Source organism: Erpetoichthys calabaricus, chromosome 15 (genome assembly GCF_900747795.2).
Source record: "Erpetoichthys calabaricus chromosome 15, fErpCal1.3, whole genome shotgun sequence".
Classification (NCBI taxonomy): domain Eukaryota; kingdom Metazoa; phylum Chordata; class Cladistia; order Polypteriformes; family Polypteridae; genus Erpetoichthys; species Erpetoichthys calabaricus.
The window spans coordinates 40,960,427-40,974,297 of NC_041408.2; the positions used below are offsets into that span (position 1 = coordinate 40,960,427).

The 13,871-nt window shown below is 41.8% G+C and overlaps 1 protein-coding gene across 1 annotated transcript in view; it reads left to right on the plus strand.

Annotated features, from left to right (window-relative positions):
- The window catches only part of pus10 (pseudouridine synthase 10), a 127,606-nt gene that overhangs the window by 48,540 nt on the left and 65,195 nt on the right, over window positions 1–13,871 (plus strand). Inside the window, exons 7-8 of the mRNA XM_051919333.1 lie at window positions 10,891–10,952; window positions 12,820–12,865. Coding sequence (XP_051775293.1) covers window positions 10,891–10,952; window positions 12,820–12,865 — 108 coding nt within the window. The remainder of the gene's footprint in view (window positions 1–10,890; window positions 10,953–12,819; window positions 12,866–13,871) is intronic.

The following is a 13,871-nucleotide window of genomic DNA, read 5'->3' on the forward strand; positions in this document are numbered from 1 at the left end:
GTCAAAACTGGGTTTTAGGAATCTGGATAACTTTGACAGGGCATACAAAAGACATGAAAAAAGCAAAGAACATGGGAGTTCATATATATGGTTAAGCTGCCTTGGCAGGGTCAGATTAGAACATGCAATTAATGACGGTGTTTGCATTCAGATGGCAAAACACAATGAGACAGTGGGGAAAAAGGGCATTTTTTATCTGCTTAATTTATGATACTTCACTGCTTGACTGTCGAGCTGGCATTCAAAGGGCAGTGACTCTGCTAGCAAGAGGAACTGCAGAGAATTCACTGAAACATTATCCAAGCATGATTCGGTCTTGGCAACACATTTCCAGTCATCATATGTATTTTCTTGAATGTCCCAATCTTTTCAAAATCATTTGATTTCTGCTTTTGGAGCCACTTACGGATGAAATCAAAGGTCAAGTTCAAACTGCTCCCTTATTTGCATGGCAAGTATGTAGCAGGGCTACATAGTAATAGTGTATTCAATGTATATGCTGAGTGCGTGTTGTTTCCATCGTCCCGTTTACTGTTCGTTATATGTACGTCAGTGAATGTTGTCCCCGTATGTGCAGCGGGGACGGATGAGGGAGAGAGACCGCAGCCCCAGGATGGAAAACACCTGTTCACATTCAGTTACATCCGGTTCATTACTATTTAAATGATCAGGAGGGAAAGAGGAAAAGGGAGAGGAGGAAGAAAGACAGAGATTTCACTTAATGACAACCGACCATCATTTCCTGCTATTTTTCACATCGTGCCTGGTACCCTGTTTGTTTCTCATTCGCCGAACTCACGACTGCTCAATCATCACCAGAAACCCCGGGTTGGACTTCATTATCCACCATATGCCAAGGAAACACGGTGAGATTGTTTCATTTATTCTGGAGATTCAAACGCATCCAATTTTTCTTGATCAGACATCCGTATTCAGGATAGTAATATACCTGGACTCAAGTTCACGGTCATTGTCATTTCAGTATTCATTCATTATTGTTATTTGTGTTTTGTGTTTGTTATATGTTACAGGGGCAAGGGAGGGTTTGTTATTGTATATATGGTGTTTTCACGTTGCTTCTTTGGTGGAGGGATATACATATATATATACAGTGCATCCGGAAAGTATTCACAGCGCATCACTTTTTCCACATTTTGTTATGTTAACAGCCTTATTCCAAAATGGATTAAATTCATTTTTTTCCTCAGAATTCTACACACAATACCCCATAATGACAACGTGAAAAAAGTTAACTTGAGATTTTTGCAAATTTATTTAAAAAAAATGAATTTAATCCATTGTGGAATAAGGCTGTAATATAACAAAATGTGGAAAAAGTGATGCGTTGTGAATACTTTCCGGATGCACTGTATTTTCTACGGAGGAGTTTGCATTATTGTTTTTGTTATTGTGGTTCATTTAATATATTTATACACCTATTTTACATATCTGCTTTTGTGTGCTTGTGTTTAACCGCCAATTGTGGGGAAAATATTATTTGTTAGAGGTACAGCTTGGTATATGTAGGTTCGCCTCAGTAATTAATCCAAGCCACAGGTCTTGGTAGTGTAGCTGCCGGCTGGGTAAGGGGTCATAAGTGGTGCCCTCTCAGAGGAATCTTTAAAAATACCATCGCTGTCTGCCTTTTAAAGAATTTTTTTTTCCCCCAATTAACAACATGTCTTTAGTGCGTGCCGAGCAGGACGACACCATGCTTCGCCATGGTGTAAGGAAGGAGTAGCCGGGGCCCGGCACGTCACGGTCAGAGCGTGTTCAGTGGTGCAGGAGGTAGTGGATTCATTGCAGTCGCTGTACCTCGAAGATCATTATGGACCTGAGGAGAAATGTTTGGAGGGTGTCTCTTTACCTCCGTGGGAAGATCTGGCACAACAAATCACCCGGCTGGATGAGAAAGTCCACGAGATTGCAGAAAGTGCGCTCAGGCGCGAAGATGCCTTGCGGGCTCGGATCAGCAGCTCCCAGGAGGAAATAAAATAAACTCCTGGGGCAGGAAATTGTGTTTTGCCTCCAGAGGCGAGATCAATGCTGGCAAGAATCTCTTCAGTGGGAAGTCCGGAGGAGTCTCCAGAATTTACGTCAATCATCCTGCCATTCAACGGCATACGGGTGTCGGGGGGGTTGCGGGGTGGTGGAATGGGGATTGGTTGGGGTGAATACATCAAGGGGAGGCTTATCTGGCTGTTAACTTTTTAACCCCCAGAAGAGCTTATGGGGGTTATAGGGGCCACCCTCTTGGGGCCGGTGCAAAGCTGGTGGCTGATGGCGAAAAAGAATGTTAAAGACTGGGCATTCTAGTATGTAGGTTTGCCTCAGTAATTCATCCAGGCCATAGGTCTTGGTGGTGTAGCTGCCGGCTGGGTAAGGGGTCGGCCGTTACAAGTAGATGAGACAACTGACATTTGATATCATGTGCAACTTTCTGTCTTAGTTTGATATGTAGATTTCTTCAGGTCAAATTCAGGAGTGACTTGTTAGATTTTTTTTTTGATGTTTCAGTGGGGCAAGATACCCAGTCTGTCTTTGATGTTGTAATTGAGAACATGCAGGGTTACAATTACAAAGAAAAACCTGTGGCTCAAACCTATGATGGAACTGCTATCTTGGCTCCCTCTCTGAATGGACTTCAGGTTACAGTTAAAGCAATAGCCCCCGGTGCAATGTTTGTACACTGCTATGCACACAGACTGAACCTGGTATTGTCTCAGGAGGAAAAATGCATGTCTGAATGGTTTTTGCATCTGTCTCTGGGTTCGGCACTTTTGTTTTTCTAAATCTACCAAGAGATGTCTTTTCTCAAGTCTGCAGGGTCTTCAAGGTTGCCCAGACATGCTCCTATTTGGTGGAACTTTACATCACGAATTGTGAGCACAATGGTGAACAACTATGAAGGGCTCCTGCAGTGTTTTGAAAAGATTGTCGAGGATTAGACCATAGTAAATGAGGACACACTCAGTGCTGCCAAAGGCTTCTTAAGAACACTGGAGGATTTAGAGTTTGTTTTCATGTTGAACAGAAATGAACAAATCTTCTCAGAAACCGATGTGGTCTTTGACATAGTGCAGCAGGGGGCAATGGATGTTTTTTTTACTGAAAGCAAAGAACTGAGAGTCTCCTTTCTTTTGCAAAGAAGAGGAGGTCAGGAGAGGCTTTCAAAGCTGTTTATGCAAAAGCGGCAAGTCTCACATCAGACCCTCAAAATGAGCCTATGCAAAAGGGTGGGTGTCTGTGACAATTGCAGGATCCCCAGAAGTGTTACAGAAATCTATACGTGGCGATCCTAGACAGTCTTATTTCTCAAAATATCTACACATTTCTATTTCAAATAACTAGTTTCTCAAGTTAGTAGTGATCAGAAATAATTTAATCCATCCATCCATCCATCCTCTTTCGCTTATCCGAGATCGGGTCGCAGGGGCAGCAGCTTGAGCAAAGATGCCCAGACTTCCCTCTCCCCGGTCACTTCTTCTAGCTCTTCTGGGAGAATCCCAAGGCGTTCCCAGGCCAGCCGAGAGTCATAGTCCCTCCAGCGTGTCCTGGGTCTTCCCTGGGGCCTCCTCCCGGTTAGACGTGCCTGGAACACCTCACCAGGGAGGCGTCCTGGAGGCATCCTGATCAGATGCCCGAGCCACCTCATCTTACTCCTCTCGGTGCGGAGGAGCAGCAGCTCTACTCTGAGCCCCTCCCGGATGACTGAGCTTCTCACCCTATCTTTAAGGGAAAGCCCAGACACCCTACGGAGGAAACTCATTTCAGCCGCTTGTATTCGCGATCTCGTTCTTTCGGTCACTACCCATAGCTCATGACCATAGGTGAGGGTAGGAACGTAGATCGACTGGTAAACTGAGAGCTTGCCTTGCGGCTCGGCTCCTTTTTCACCACGACAGACTGATGCAGAGCCCGCATCAACAGGCGGATCAGTGCGGCATCCACAGTGATCTTCCGCTCTATTCTTCCCTCACTTGTGAACAAGATCCTGAGATACTTGAACTCCTCCACTTGGGACAGGATCTCGCTCCCAACCCTGAGAGGGCACTCCACCCTTTTTCGGCTGAGGACCATGGTCTCAGATTTGGAGGTGCTGATTCCCATCCCAGCCACTTCACACTCAGCTGCAAACTCTAGAGAGAGCTGAAGATCACGGCCTGATGAAGCAAACAGGACAACATCATCTGCAAAAAGCAGTGACCCAGTCCTGAGTCCACCAAACTGGACCCCCTCAACACCCTGGCTGTGCCTAGAAATTCTGTCCATAAAAGTTATGAACAGAATCGGTGACAAAGGGCAGCCCTGGCGGAGTCCAACTCTCACTGGAAACGGGTTCGACTTACTGCCGGCAATGCGGACCAAGCTCTGACACTGGTTGTACAGGGACTGAACAGCCCTTATCAGGGGGTCCACTACCCCATACTCTCGGAGTACCCCCACAGGATTTCCCGAGGGACACGGTCGAACACCTTTTCCAAGTCCACAAAACACATGTAGACTGGTTGGGCAAACTACCATGCACCCTCCAAGACCCTACTAAGGGTGTAGAGCTGTTCCATGACCAGGACAAAACCACACTGTTCCTCCTGAATCTGAGGTTCGATTATCCAATGGACCCTCCTCTTCAGGACCCCCGAATAGACTTTTCCAGGGAGGCTGAGGAATGTGATCCCTCTGTAGTTGGAACACACCCTCCGGTCCCCCTTCTTAAAGAGGGGGACCACCACCCTGGTCTGCCAATCCAGAGGCACAGTCCCTGATGTCCATGCGATGTTGCAGAGGCGTGTCAACCAGGACAGTCCTACAACATCCAGAGCCTTGAGGAACTCTGGGCGTATCACATCCACCCCCGGGGCCCTGCCACCAAGGAGTTTTTTGACCACCTCGGTGACCTCAGTCCCAGAGATGGGGGAGCCCACCTCTGAGTCCCCAGGCTCTGCTTCCTCATTGGAAGGCATGTTAGTGGGATTGAGGAGGTCTTCAAAGTACTCCCCCCACTGACCCACAACATCCCGAGTCAAGGTCAGCAGCGCACCATCCCCACCATATACAGTGTTGACACTGCACTGCTTCCCCCTCCTGAGACGCCTGATGGTGGACCAGAATTTCCTCGAAGCCATCCGAAAGTCGTTCTCCATGGCCTCCCCAAACTCCTCCCATGCCCAAGTTTTTGCCTCCGCAACCACCAAAGCCGCATTCCGCTTGGCCTGCCGGTACCCATCAGCTGCCTCCAGAGTCCCACAGGACAAAAAGGTCCTGTAGGACTCCTTCTTCAGCTTGACGGCATCCCTTACCACCGGTGTCCACCAACGGGTTCAGGGATTGCCGCCACGACAAGCACCAATCACCTTAAGTCCACAGCTCCGGTCAGCCGCCTCAACAATAGAGGCACGGAACATGGCCCATTCGGACTCAATGTCCCCCACCTCCCTCGAGAAGTTCTGCCGGAGGTGGGAGTTGAAGCTACTTCTAACAGGGGACTCTGCCAGACGTTCCCAGCAGACCCTCACAACACGTTTGGGCCTACCAGGCCTGACCGGCATCCTCCCCCACCATCGAAGCCCACTCACCACTAGGTGGTGATCAGTTGAGAGCTCCGCCCCTCTCTTCACCCGAGTGTCCAAGACATGTGGCCTCAGTTCCGACGACATGATCACAAGGTTGATCATCGAACTGAGGCTTAGGGTGTCCTGGTGCCAAGTGCACATATGAACACCCCTAAGCTTGAACATGGTGTTCATTATGGATACTCCGTGATGAGCACAGAAGTCCAATAACAAAACACCGTTCGGGTTCAGATCAGGGGGACCATTCCTCCCAATCACACCCTTCCAGGTCTCACTGTCATTGCCCACGTGAGCATTGAAGTCTCCCAGCAGAACGAGGGAGTCTCCAGAAGGTATGCCCTCTAGCACCTCCTCCAGGGACTCCAAAAAGGGTGGGTACTCCAAACTGCTGTTCGGCGCATACGCACAAACAACAGTTAGGACCCGTCCCCCCACCCGAAGGTGGAGGGAGGCTACCCTCTCGTCCACTGGGGTAAACGCCAATGAACAGGCATCAAGTCGGGGGGCAATAAGTATGCCCACACCCACTCGGCGCCTCTCACTGGGGGCAACTCCAGAGTGGTAGAGAGTCCAGCCCTTCTCAAGGAGATTGGTTCCAGAGTCCAAGCTGTGCGTCGAGGTGAGCCAGACTATATCTAGCCGGAATCTCTCGACCTCACGGACTAGCTCAGGCTCCTTCCCCTTCAGAGAGGTGACATTCCATGTCCCAAGAGCCAGTTTCTGTAGCCGAGGATCAGACCGCCAAGGTCCCGCCTTTGGCCACCACCCAACTCACACTGCACCCGACCTCCTTGGCCCCTCCCATAGGTGGTGAGCCCATGGGAAGAGAAATAATAATAAGAGAAATAAATAATGTAAAGTTGTAATATTTACATTTTGAGTTTTAACTCTGTAAGCAATAATTAGATCTAATGTGTGGTTATGATTATACCTTTGACAATCTGGTGAAACTGCTGAGTTTAACAAATAAGTAAAACATTTGCTGAAAGTGTCAGTTTCCACATCAATATTTATATTGGAAATGAAAACGAAGACATGTAGGAATAAAGAAATGACTAGAGAGAACGGAATGAGAAAGCCAAAATTCTTGTTATAAAAGGATGGATGTTGTTATTTTTGGGACTTCTTGATTCATGAAAATAAAATACTTTATATTACAAAAGCAGAGGAGAAAACTGATATAAATTATTAAAAGTTCTATATAAAACAACATTACTTACACTTAAACATCATCTTACATGACATTTCAAAACACCAAGAAAGTTCAAAACAAGAGTAAGGTGGTAAATTATAACTTGGAATCACCTTTTTTGTATAACTAGATTTGCCCTGAATCTGCTGCCGTAAGTAAATTGTTAGCTGTTCAGAGCAAAGCAGTTTCATACAGTAGTTGTGCTGCACCCTCCAAAGCCAAACTGAAATTGTTCTATCAGGTTATTAAGTTGGGATGACGAAACATGCTTAAAAAACTTTTAGACAGAAAAATATGTGAGAGAGAGGGGGCTACGGTTGTTCAGATTTTCTGCATTAAGACCAAACATATTTATTATCATCATGATAGACAGGACTCTAACTCTGAAGGCAGGATTTGAAAGCGTGGTAGTCCCAGTACATAAGTAACATTACAAAGCAGGTAATTAATTGTTGAAGATAAAAGTATTTAAAATCTGGTAAAAGAGCTGGATGGAGAGAGGAACATAGGGAAGTTGGTGACCCTGCATTCATGGAATTATTTAGGTTTTAATATTATTGAAGTATAAATGAAGGAATTTTTCATATTCCGAATTTGTAGTAGGTGCAGATTGAAGTACCTTATTTATCAGAGAGTAAAACCCTTGTAATGTAATAGCCACTTATTTACATACTAATTTGAAATTATTGTAGTGTTTTATTTATGAATGTCTAATAATAAGCAACTCTAAACATATAGTAAAATTGCTTTTATGAAAATGTCATATCATGGGAATATTTTCTTGTGAAGACTGAATCGCAGTATGAATTGTTTAGTGGGATAACTTTATCATCTCATGCCTACTTACAGTTAGATAGATAGATAGATAGATACTTTATTAATCCCAAGGGGAAATTTACAGTTATACATCCAACTAGCAGTTCTAACAGGAGTTTAGTTGGATTTAATTAAGGGACCCTGATTTACGTGCTGAGAATGATGAAGCATCCATTTCATTGACAGATTCTAAATGATAATCATCTTGAATTCAGAAAAGGAAAATATTGTCAAGTAAATGTGCTCATTTTTATTTTTTTTATCAGCTAGTATACATGAAAAGGAGAATAGTGTTGGTAAATGGTTTACTTAGACACTTATATTCATTTCTAGAAAAATGATTATTTAATAAATTAAAAAATAATTTGTTTAATGGAAAGAAAACAAAAAGTGATGATAAAGCCAATGTCACATTACATGACTTCTGGTTTTGGGGTATGTCAGATAATATGACTGCAGTTGCTGATGGTGTGTCATATTTGCAAGATCATGTCAGTTAACACCACTGAAAATAGCTAGGCATGTCTGCTTTGTCACCTGAGTGCCAGTCTTCCAGCACAGTTGCGCTCGCTCTTTTTTGTGATAGCTAATAGCATGCTGCCTGTTAGAGCTGGTAATATATGAATGGTTAACAGCTATGGCAAGTTCAGCTGCAATGTTGGCCCTTTTTTCTTTTTTCCATGATATGTAGAACAAAAGACATCAGACAAACTAGCTTCCCATCTGTTTCTGAGGTTTAAAACTCCTGCATTTCTTATTCCTTTTTGCTGTGTCATATTCATTGTACTGCTGCATTCATTGGTTGTCAGTTCTCATTAACACAGAGCCCATCCTATGACTAAAGACAAAATCAGATATGTTTGATTTTATCAGAACGAGTCATAGACTAGTTGGAGTGAGTTGCTGGCCATGTCACATTACACGATCAGCTTCACACTCCGCCAACTGCCTCCAGCTCACTAAGATTATATAAATGAAGATTACAACTGAAAATTGCTGAAAAGGTTCCATAATGTGATATAGGCTTAAGACACCATTAATGAGATCTACAATCATTTCTGTAATTTATATACCTAGCATAGATTGAGATATGGTTCATAAGCTTGTAAAACATGTTCAAGGCACTAAATGGACATAGCTGCTAAAACATTCCAGAGAAATTTGGATGGTCTTCAAAAATGGATAAACATGTAGAGAAGCAGTTAATTGTAAGGACTTGCAAAGTCTACCACAGGTAGAGCTAAATATGTAGCAGAAACTGATGACTACCAATCCAGGAACCTTATGCAAAAACTCTATAATGTTCTACTGAGACTGCTTCTGGAGTACAGTTTGCAAGTCTTTTTGCCACAATGCAAAAAATAAAGAAGCAGCATAGAGGCGAGCAGCCAGTTGTGTCCTCTGGCATAAAAGGAATTGGTAGACTGTGGTAAATGAATCTCTTTATTCTTAAAAGCTGTTTTAAAAAAGAAAACAAACTATGCCGAGTCCTTGCAAGGTGTTCAGATTTTTTAAAGGGCATTGACTACATTGTTCAAGTTGTGACAAGGATACTGGTGGAAATAAATGGAAGGTGCATTCATGATCAAAAACAGGAAGTTGTTCCTCATGTTGCAGTTAGTGGAGTTGGGGGGGTGGGAAGTGGGGGACAGTCATACATGGTCATGTAACTATATTGATCAAATCAGCTGTCTGCATATTAATCAGGTTTGTTCTTGTTCTTTTGGCTGTTCCCTTTAGGGGTCACAACAGTGGGTCATCTGTTTCCATATCTTCCTGTCCTCTGCATCTTGTTTTGCCATCAAATCCATAAACCTTTGCACATGTCCAGACCAGCACCATCTCACTTCTCTGACTTTGTCTTCAAAACGTCCAACCTGAGCTGACCCTCTAATGTACTCATTCCTAATCCTGTCCATCCTCAACATACCCAATGCAAATCTTAACATCTTTAACTCTGCCACCTCCAGCTCTGTGTCCTGACTTTTCATCAGTGCCACCATCTCCAACCTATTTAACACAGCTGGTCTCAGTATCGTCTTGTAGACCTTCCATTTCACTCTTGCTGGTACTCGTCTGACACAAATCACTCCTGACACTCTTCTCCACCCTGCTTACACTCTCTTCTTTACCTCTCTTCTATCCTCCCTGTTACTCTGTACTGTTGATCCCAAGTATTTAAACTCATCCAGCTTCACCAACTCTACTCTGTGTTATCCTTACCATTCTTCTGACCTCCCTCTCATTCACACACAGGTATTCTGTCTTTGTCCTACTGACCTTCATTCCTCTCCTCTCTGGAGCATATCTTCACCTCTCTAGGGTCTCCCCAACCTGCTCCATACTTTTCGTACAAATCACAATTTCATCTGCAAGCATCATAGTCCACAGGGACTCTGGTCTAATCTCCTTTGTCAACCTGTCCATCACCATTGCAAATAAGAAAGGGCTCAGAGCCAATCCCTGATGTAATCCCACCTCCACCTTAAATGTATCAATCACTCCTACCACTGATCTCACCACTGTTGCTCTTCCCTTGTACATATCCTATACCACTCTTACATACTTCTCTGCCACTCCCAACTTCCTCATACAATACCACAACTTCTCTCAACGCAATCTATCATATGCTTTCTCTAGGTCCACACAGATCCAATGCAACTCCTTTTGGCATGCTTCGTACTTTCCATTATACATTCAGAGCAAACATCACATCTGTAGGGCTCTTTCCCAGTGTACTGCTGCTCACTAATCATCACCTCTCTTCTTAACCTAGCTTCCACTACTCTTTCTCATAACTCCATGCTGTGGCTGATCAATTTTATCCCTCTGTAGTTACTACAGTTATGCACATCACCCTTATTCTTAACAATCTGTACCAGTGCACTTCTTCTCCACTCCTCAGACAACCTCTCACTTTCCAAGATTACATTAAACAATCTGGTTAAAAACTCCCATACCATCTCTCCTAAACACCTCCATCCTTCAACAGGTACTGTATGTCATCTGGACCAACAGGCTTCCCATTCTTCGTCCTTTTCATAGCTGTCCTTACTTCTTCCTTACTAATCCATTGCACTTTCTTTTTCACTATCTCAACTTCATCTAACCTACTCTGTCTGTCATTCTCTTCATTCATCATTATGGATAAATAAACAGGTTTGATAAAGTAAATTAGTTTTACTTATTTTCTGTAGTTTTTTTTATGTTGCTTAGTATGGAGCTGGGCCCTAATGTTAAAAAAACTACTGTGACTAAGTGAGATATTTGTTTGGTCTGAGTTGTTTTTATGTATATTTTTTCTTTTAGAGCTGCTTTGAAATTAGTGTGGTGTTCACTCATCCGGAAACTAATGGGGATTGCCACTTTCTGTAAGTTTGCTGCATTTGTAATACCCAGACATATTCATTAATTTAATTGAATATTTCCTGTAAGCTTTAAATTAAATTATCATTCATGTTTTTTTTTACAATTTGATGGTAAATTTAAAAGAGGCTTGGTAAGAGAGCTTGTTTTCAAATTATAATGGATTTTGGAATTCATGACGCTATTCCCCATTTCATAATATTTTGATTTCTGACTGGATCAGTGTTTTTAAATATCTGTAACCAATTGTGATTGATTTAATGCTTTATTATGTTACGTTCCCCAAGTTTTACCCTCGGGCCAAGGCATACTTTTTTGTAAGACGCACAGGTCCTTGTGCAATAGTGTGAAAATCCAGCTAAGCTGCATCACCCTGGTTATTGTGGTTTTTGAAATGCCTGGGAGTGTTAAAGGCTGATGTGTTTCAAGATTACTTATCATTATATTCTCCTTTTTGTAGCAGACCACTTAAGAATATGTTTTTTCTTCAAATAAGAACAACTATTTCTTACCAAACTGTTTTATGTTATCTAGTGAAATTTGTTGTTAGCTTTTAGTAAACATTCAGAAGGTCTGCACAATTAACTTTTAACACTGAAGAAAGAAGTCTGTCTATTGAAAGGAAGAAGTGAATTCTAAAGTTTTTGCTAATTTAGTGACTTGACATTTTAGTTTCCCCTTTACATAATCCAAAATGTACATCTTATAGCAAAGTTGTATAAAAGTGAAAATGATTTTATCCATAAACTTGATTGTTCATGCATCTATTTTAATTTTTTTTCAATTTACTTTACTTTGTAAATTATCTGTTTAGGAAAGGTTTATAATTGATCCTGTTCTTTGACATTGTACGAGGAAGTGTCAAGCTAAAGTTATAAAATGGGATTGATTAGAAAATGGAATGAACCTTAACAAAACTGATAATGTCATGTCTCAATGTATTCTCCACCCTTCTCAATGCACTTGTACCACCTGCCTGGAAGTACCTGGATTCCAGCAGAATAAAAGGTTTTGTGTTATCCTCACAACTACTTGTGCACCACTTTCTTCACATCATCATCTGTCTTGAATCAAAGATCACCCAGATGTTTTTTTAGCGTTCCAAAAAGGTGGAAATCACACTGCGACAAATCTGGTGAATAAGGAGGATGTGGCAATACCACAAACTTCTCCAGACAAGCCTTGGTGTTCTTAGCAGTGTGTGGGCAGACATTGTCTTGCAGCAAAAGTTCTCCTTGAGACAGCAGTCCCTGCTGCTTAGATCGAATAGCAGGCTTCACATTGGTCTCCAGTAAGTCTCAGTAACTTGCACTAGTGACTGTAGTACCCCTCAGCTTGTAGTGTTCTACAATAAGTTGTGTGCATGAGTGGTTGCGAGGACAAGACAAAACCTTTTAACTTCCTGGCAGGTGGCGCAAGTGCATTAAGAAGGGTGGAGACTACATTGAGAAATGACATCATCGGTTTTGTTAAGGTTCATTTTCTAATAAATGCAATTTTATAACCTTAACTTGACTCCCCCTTATATTTTCTCAAACAAAATATTTACTACCTAAATTATTTTTATAATGTTACGTCATTCTGGTTTCCAGGAATTATTATGGCTATTAAATGATATGCAAGTATAACTTCAAAGAGATTACATATAACTTGTATTTAAAATTGTTATGAATTGATTTTGTAAAACTACATTACTTTTAATATATCTAATACCGTACCTCTGTGTTTTTTTTGGATTTTTTTGATCTGAGACCTTAGTGCTTTTCTTGAAGCAGTGCTATATGTATTTTTACAATACTTTTGTTTTTTGATAACGTATTTTAGAGGAAGGAAATAATGTTTATTTTATACTTTTCTTTTGTATCTCTGTAGGGCCTTAGTGTGCTCCGATTGCTTCAAACCAGCTAAAAACAAACAGGTAATATGGAGTTTATGTGGTACAACAGTTGATTTTTTTTTTTAAAATAAGAAGTAACTATTTTTGATACTGGAAACACTGGGTTGTGGAGAGAAGAACATTATTGAAATCAGGTGATGTTTAAAGTAGTGTTCCTGAAGAATTAGTGCAGATGCTGTTTTTTAACGTATGTAAATGATCTGAATAAAAATATAAATAGCAATGTAGTTAAGTTAGCAGATGAAACAAAACTAGATGTAAGGGCAGATAATATAGGATAAATTGAATCTTTACTGAAAGACCTAGAACAAATTCAGGCTTGGCAAATGAAGTTTAATATAAGTACATGTAAGGTATTACACATAGGAGGTAAAAAATTTTAGATTTCAGACCACAATGTGAGGTTTGGAAACCTCATAGGAGAATTTGGGAATTGGGACTGTCTTAATTTTCTACATCCAGAAAGTGTAGAACTGATTAAGTTGGAATGTAGGTTGATATGTTATTTAGCCTGGCTTGTGGAGTACATGTCAAGGGAGAATATGTTTAAGCTACTGCATACAACACATGTGCAATGCCTCGTCTGTAGTACTATGTGCAGTTTTGGTCTCTATATTACAAAAAAATCGTAGCAATGCTAGAGAAAGTTCAGAGAAACTAGACTGATTCCAGGACGGTGGGGGTATGAGATATGTGGAAAGACTGAAGGAATGAAAGTTTTTTAGTACAGTAATCCCTCCTCCATCGCGGGGGTTGCGTTCCAGAGCCACCCGCAAAATAAGAAAATCCGTGAAGTAGAAACCATATGTTTATATGGTTATTTTTATATTGTCATGCTTGGGTCACAGATTTGCGCAGAAACACAGGAGGTTGTAGAGAGACAGGAACGTTATTCAAACACTGCAAACAAACATTTGTCTCTTTTTCAAAAGTTTAAACTGTGCTCCATGACAAGACAGAGATGACAGTTCCGTCTCACAATTAAAAGAATGCAAACATATCTTCCTCTTCAAAGGAGTGCGTGTCA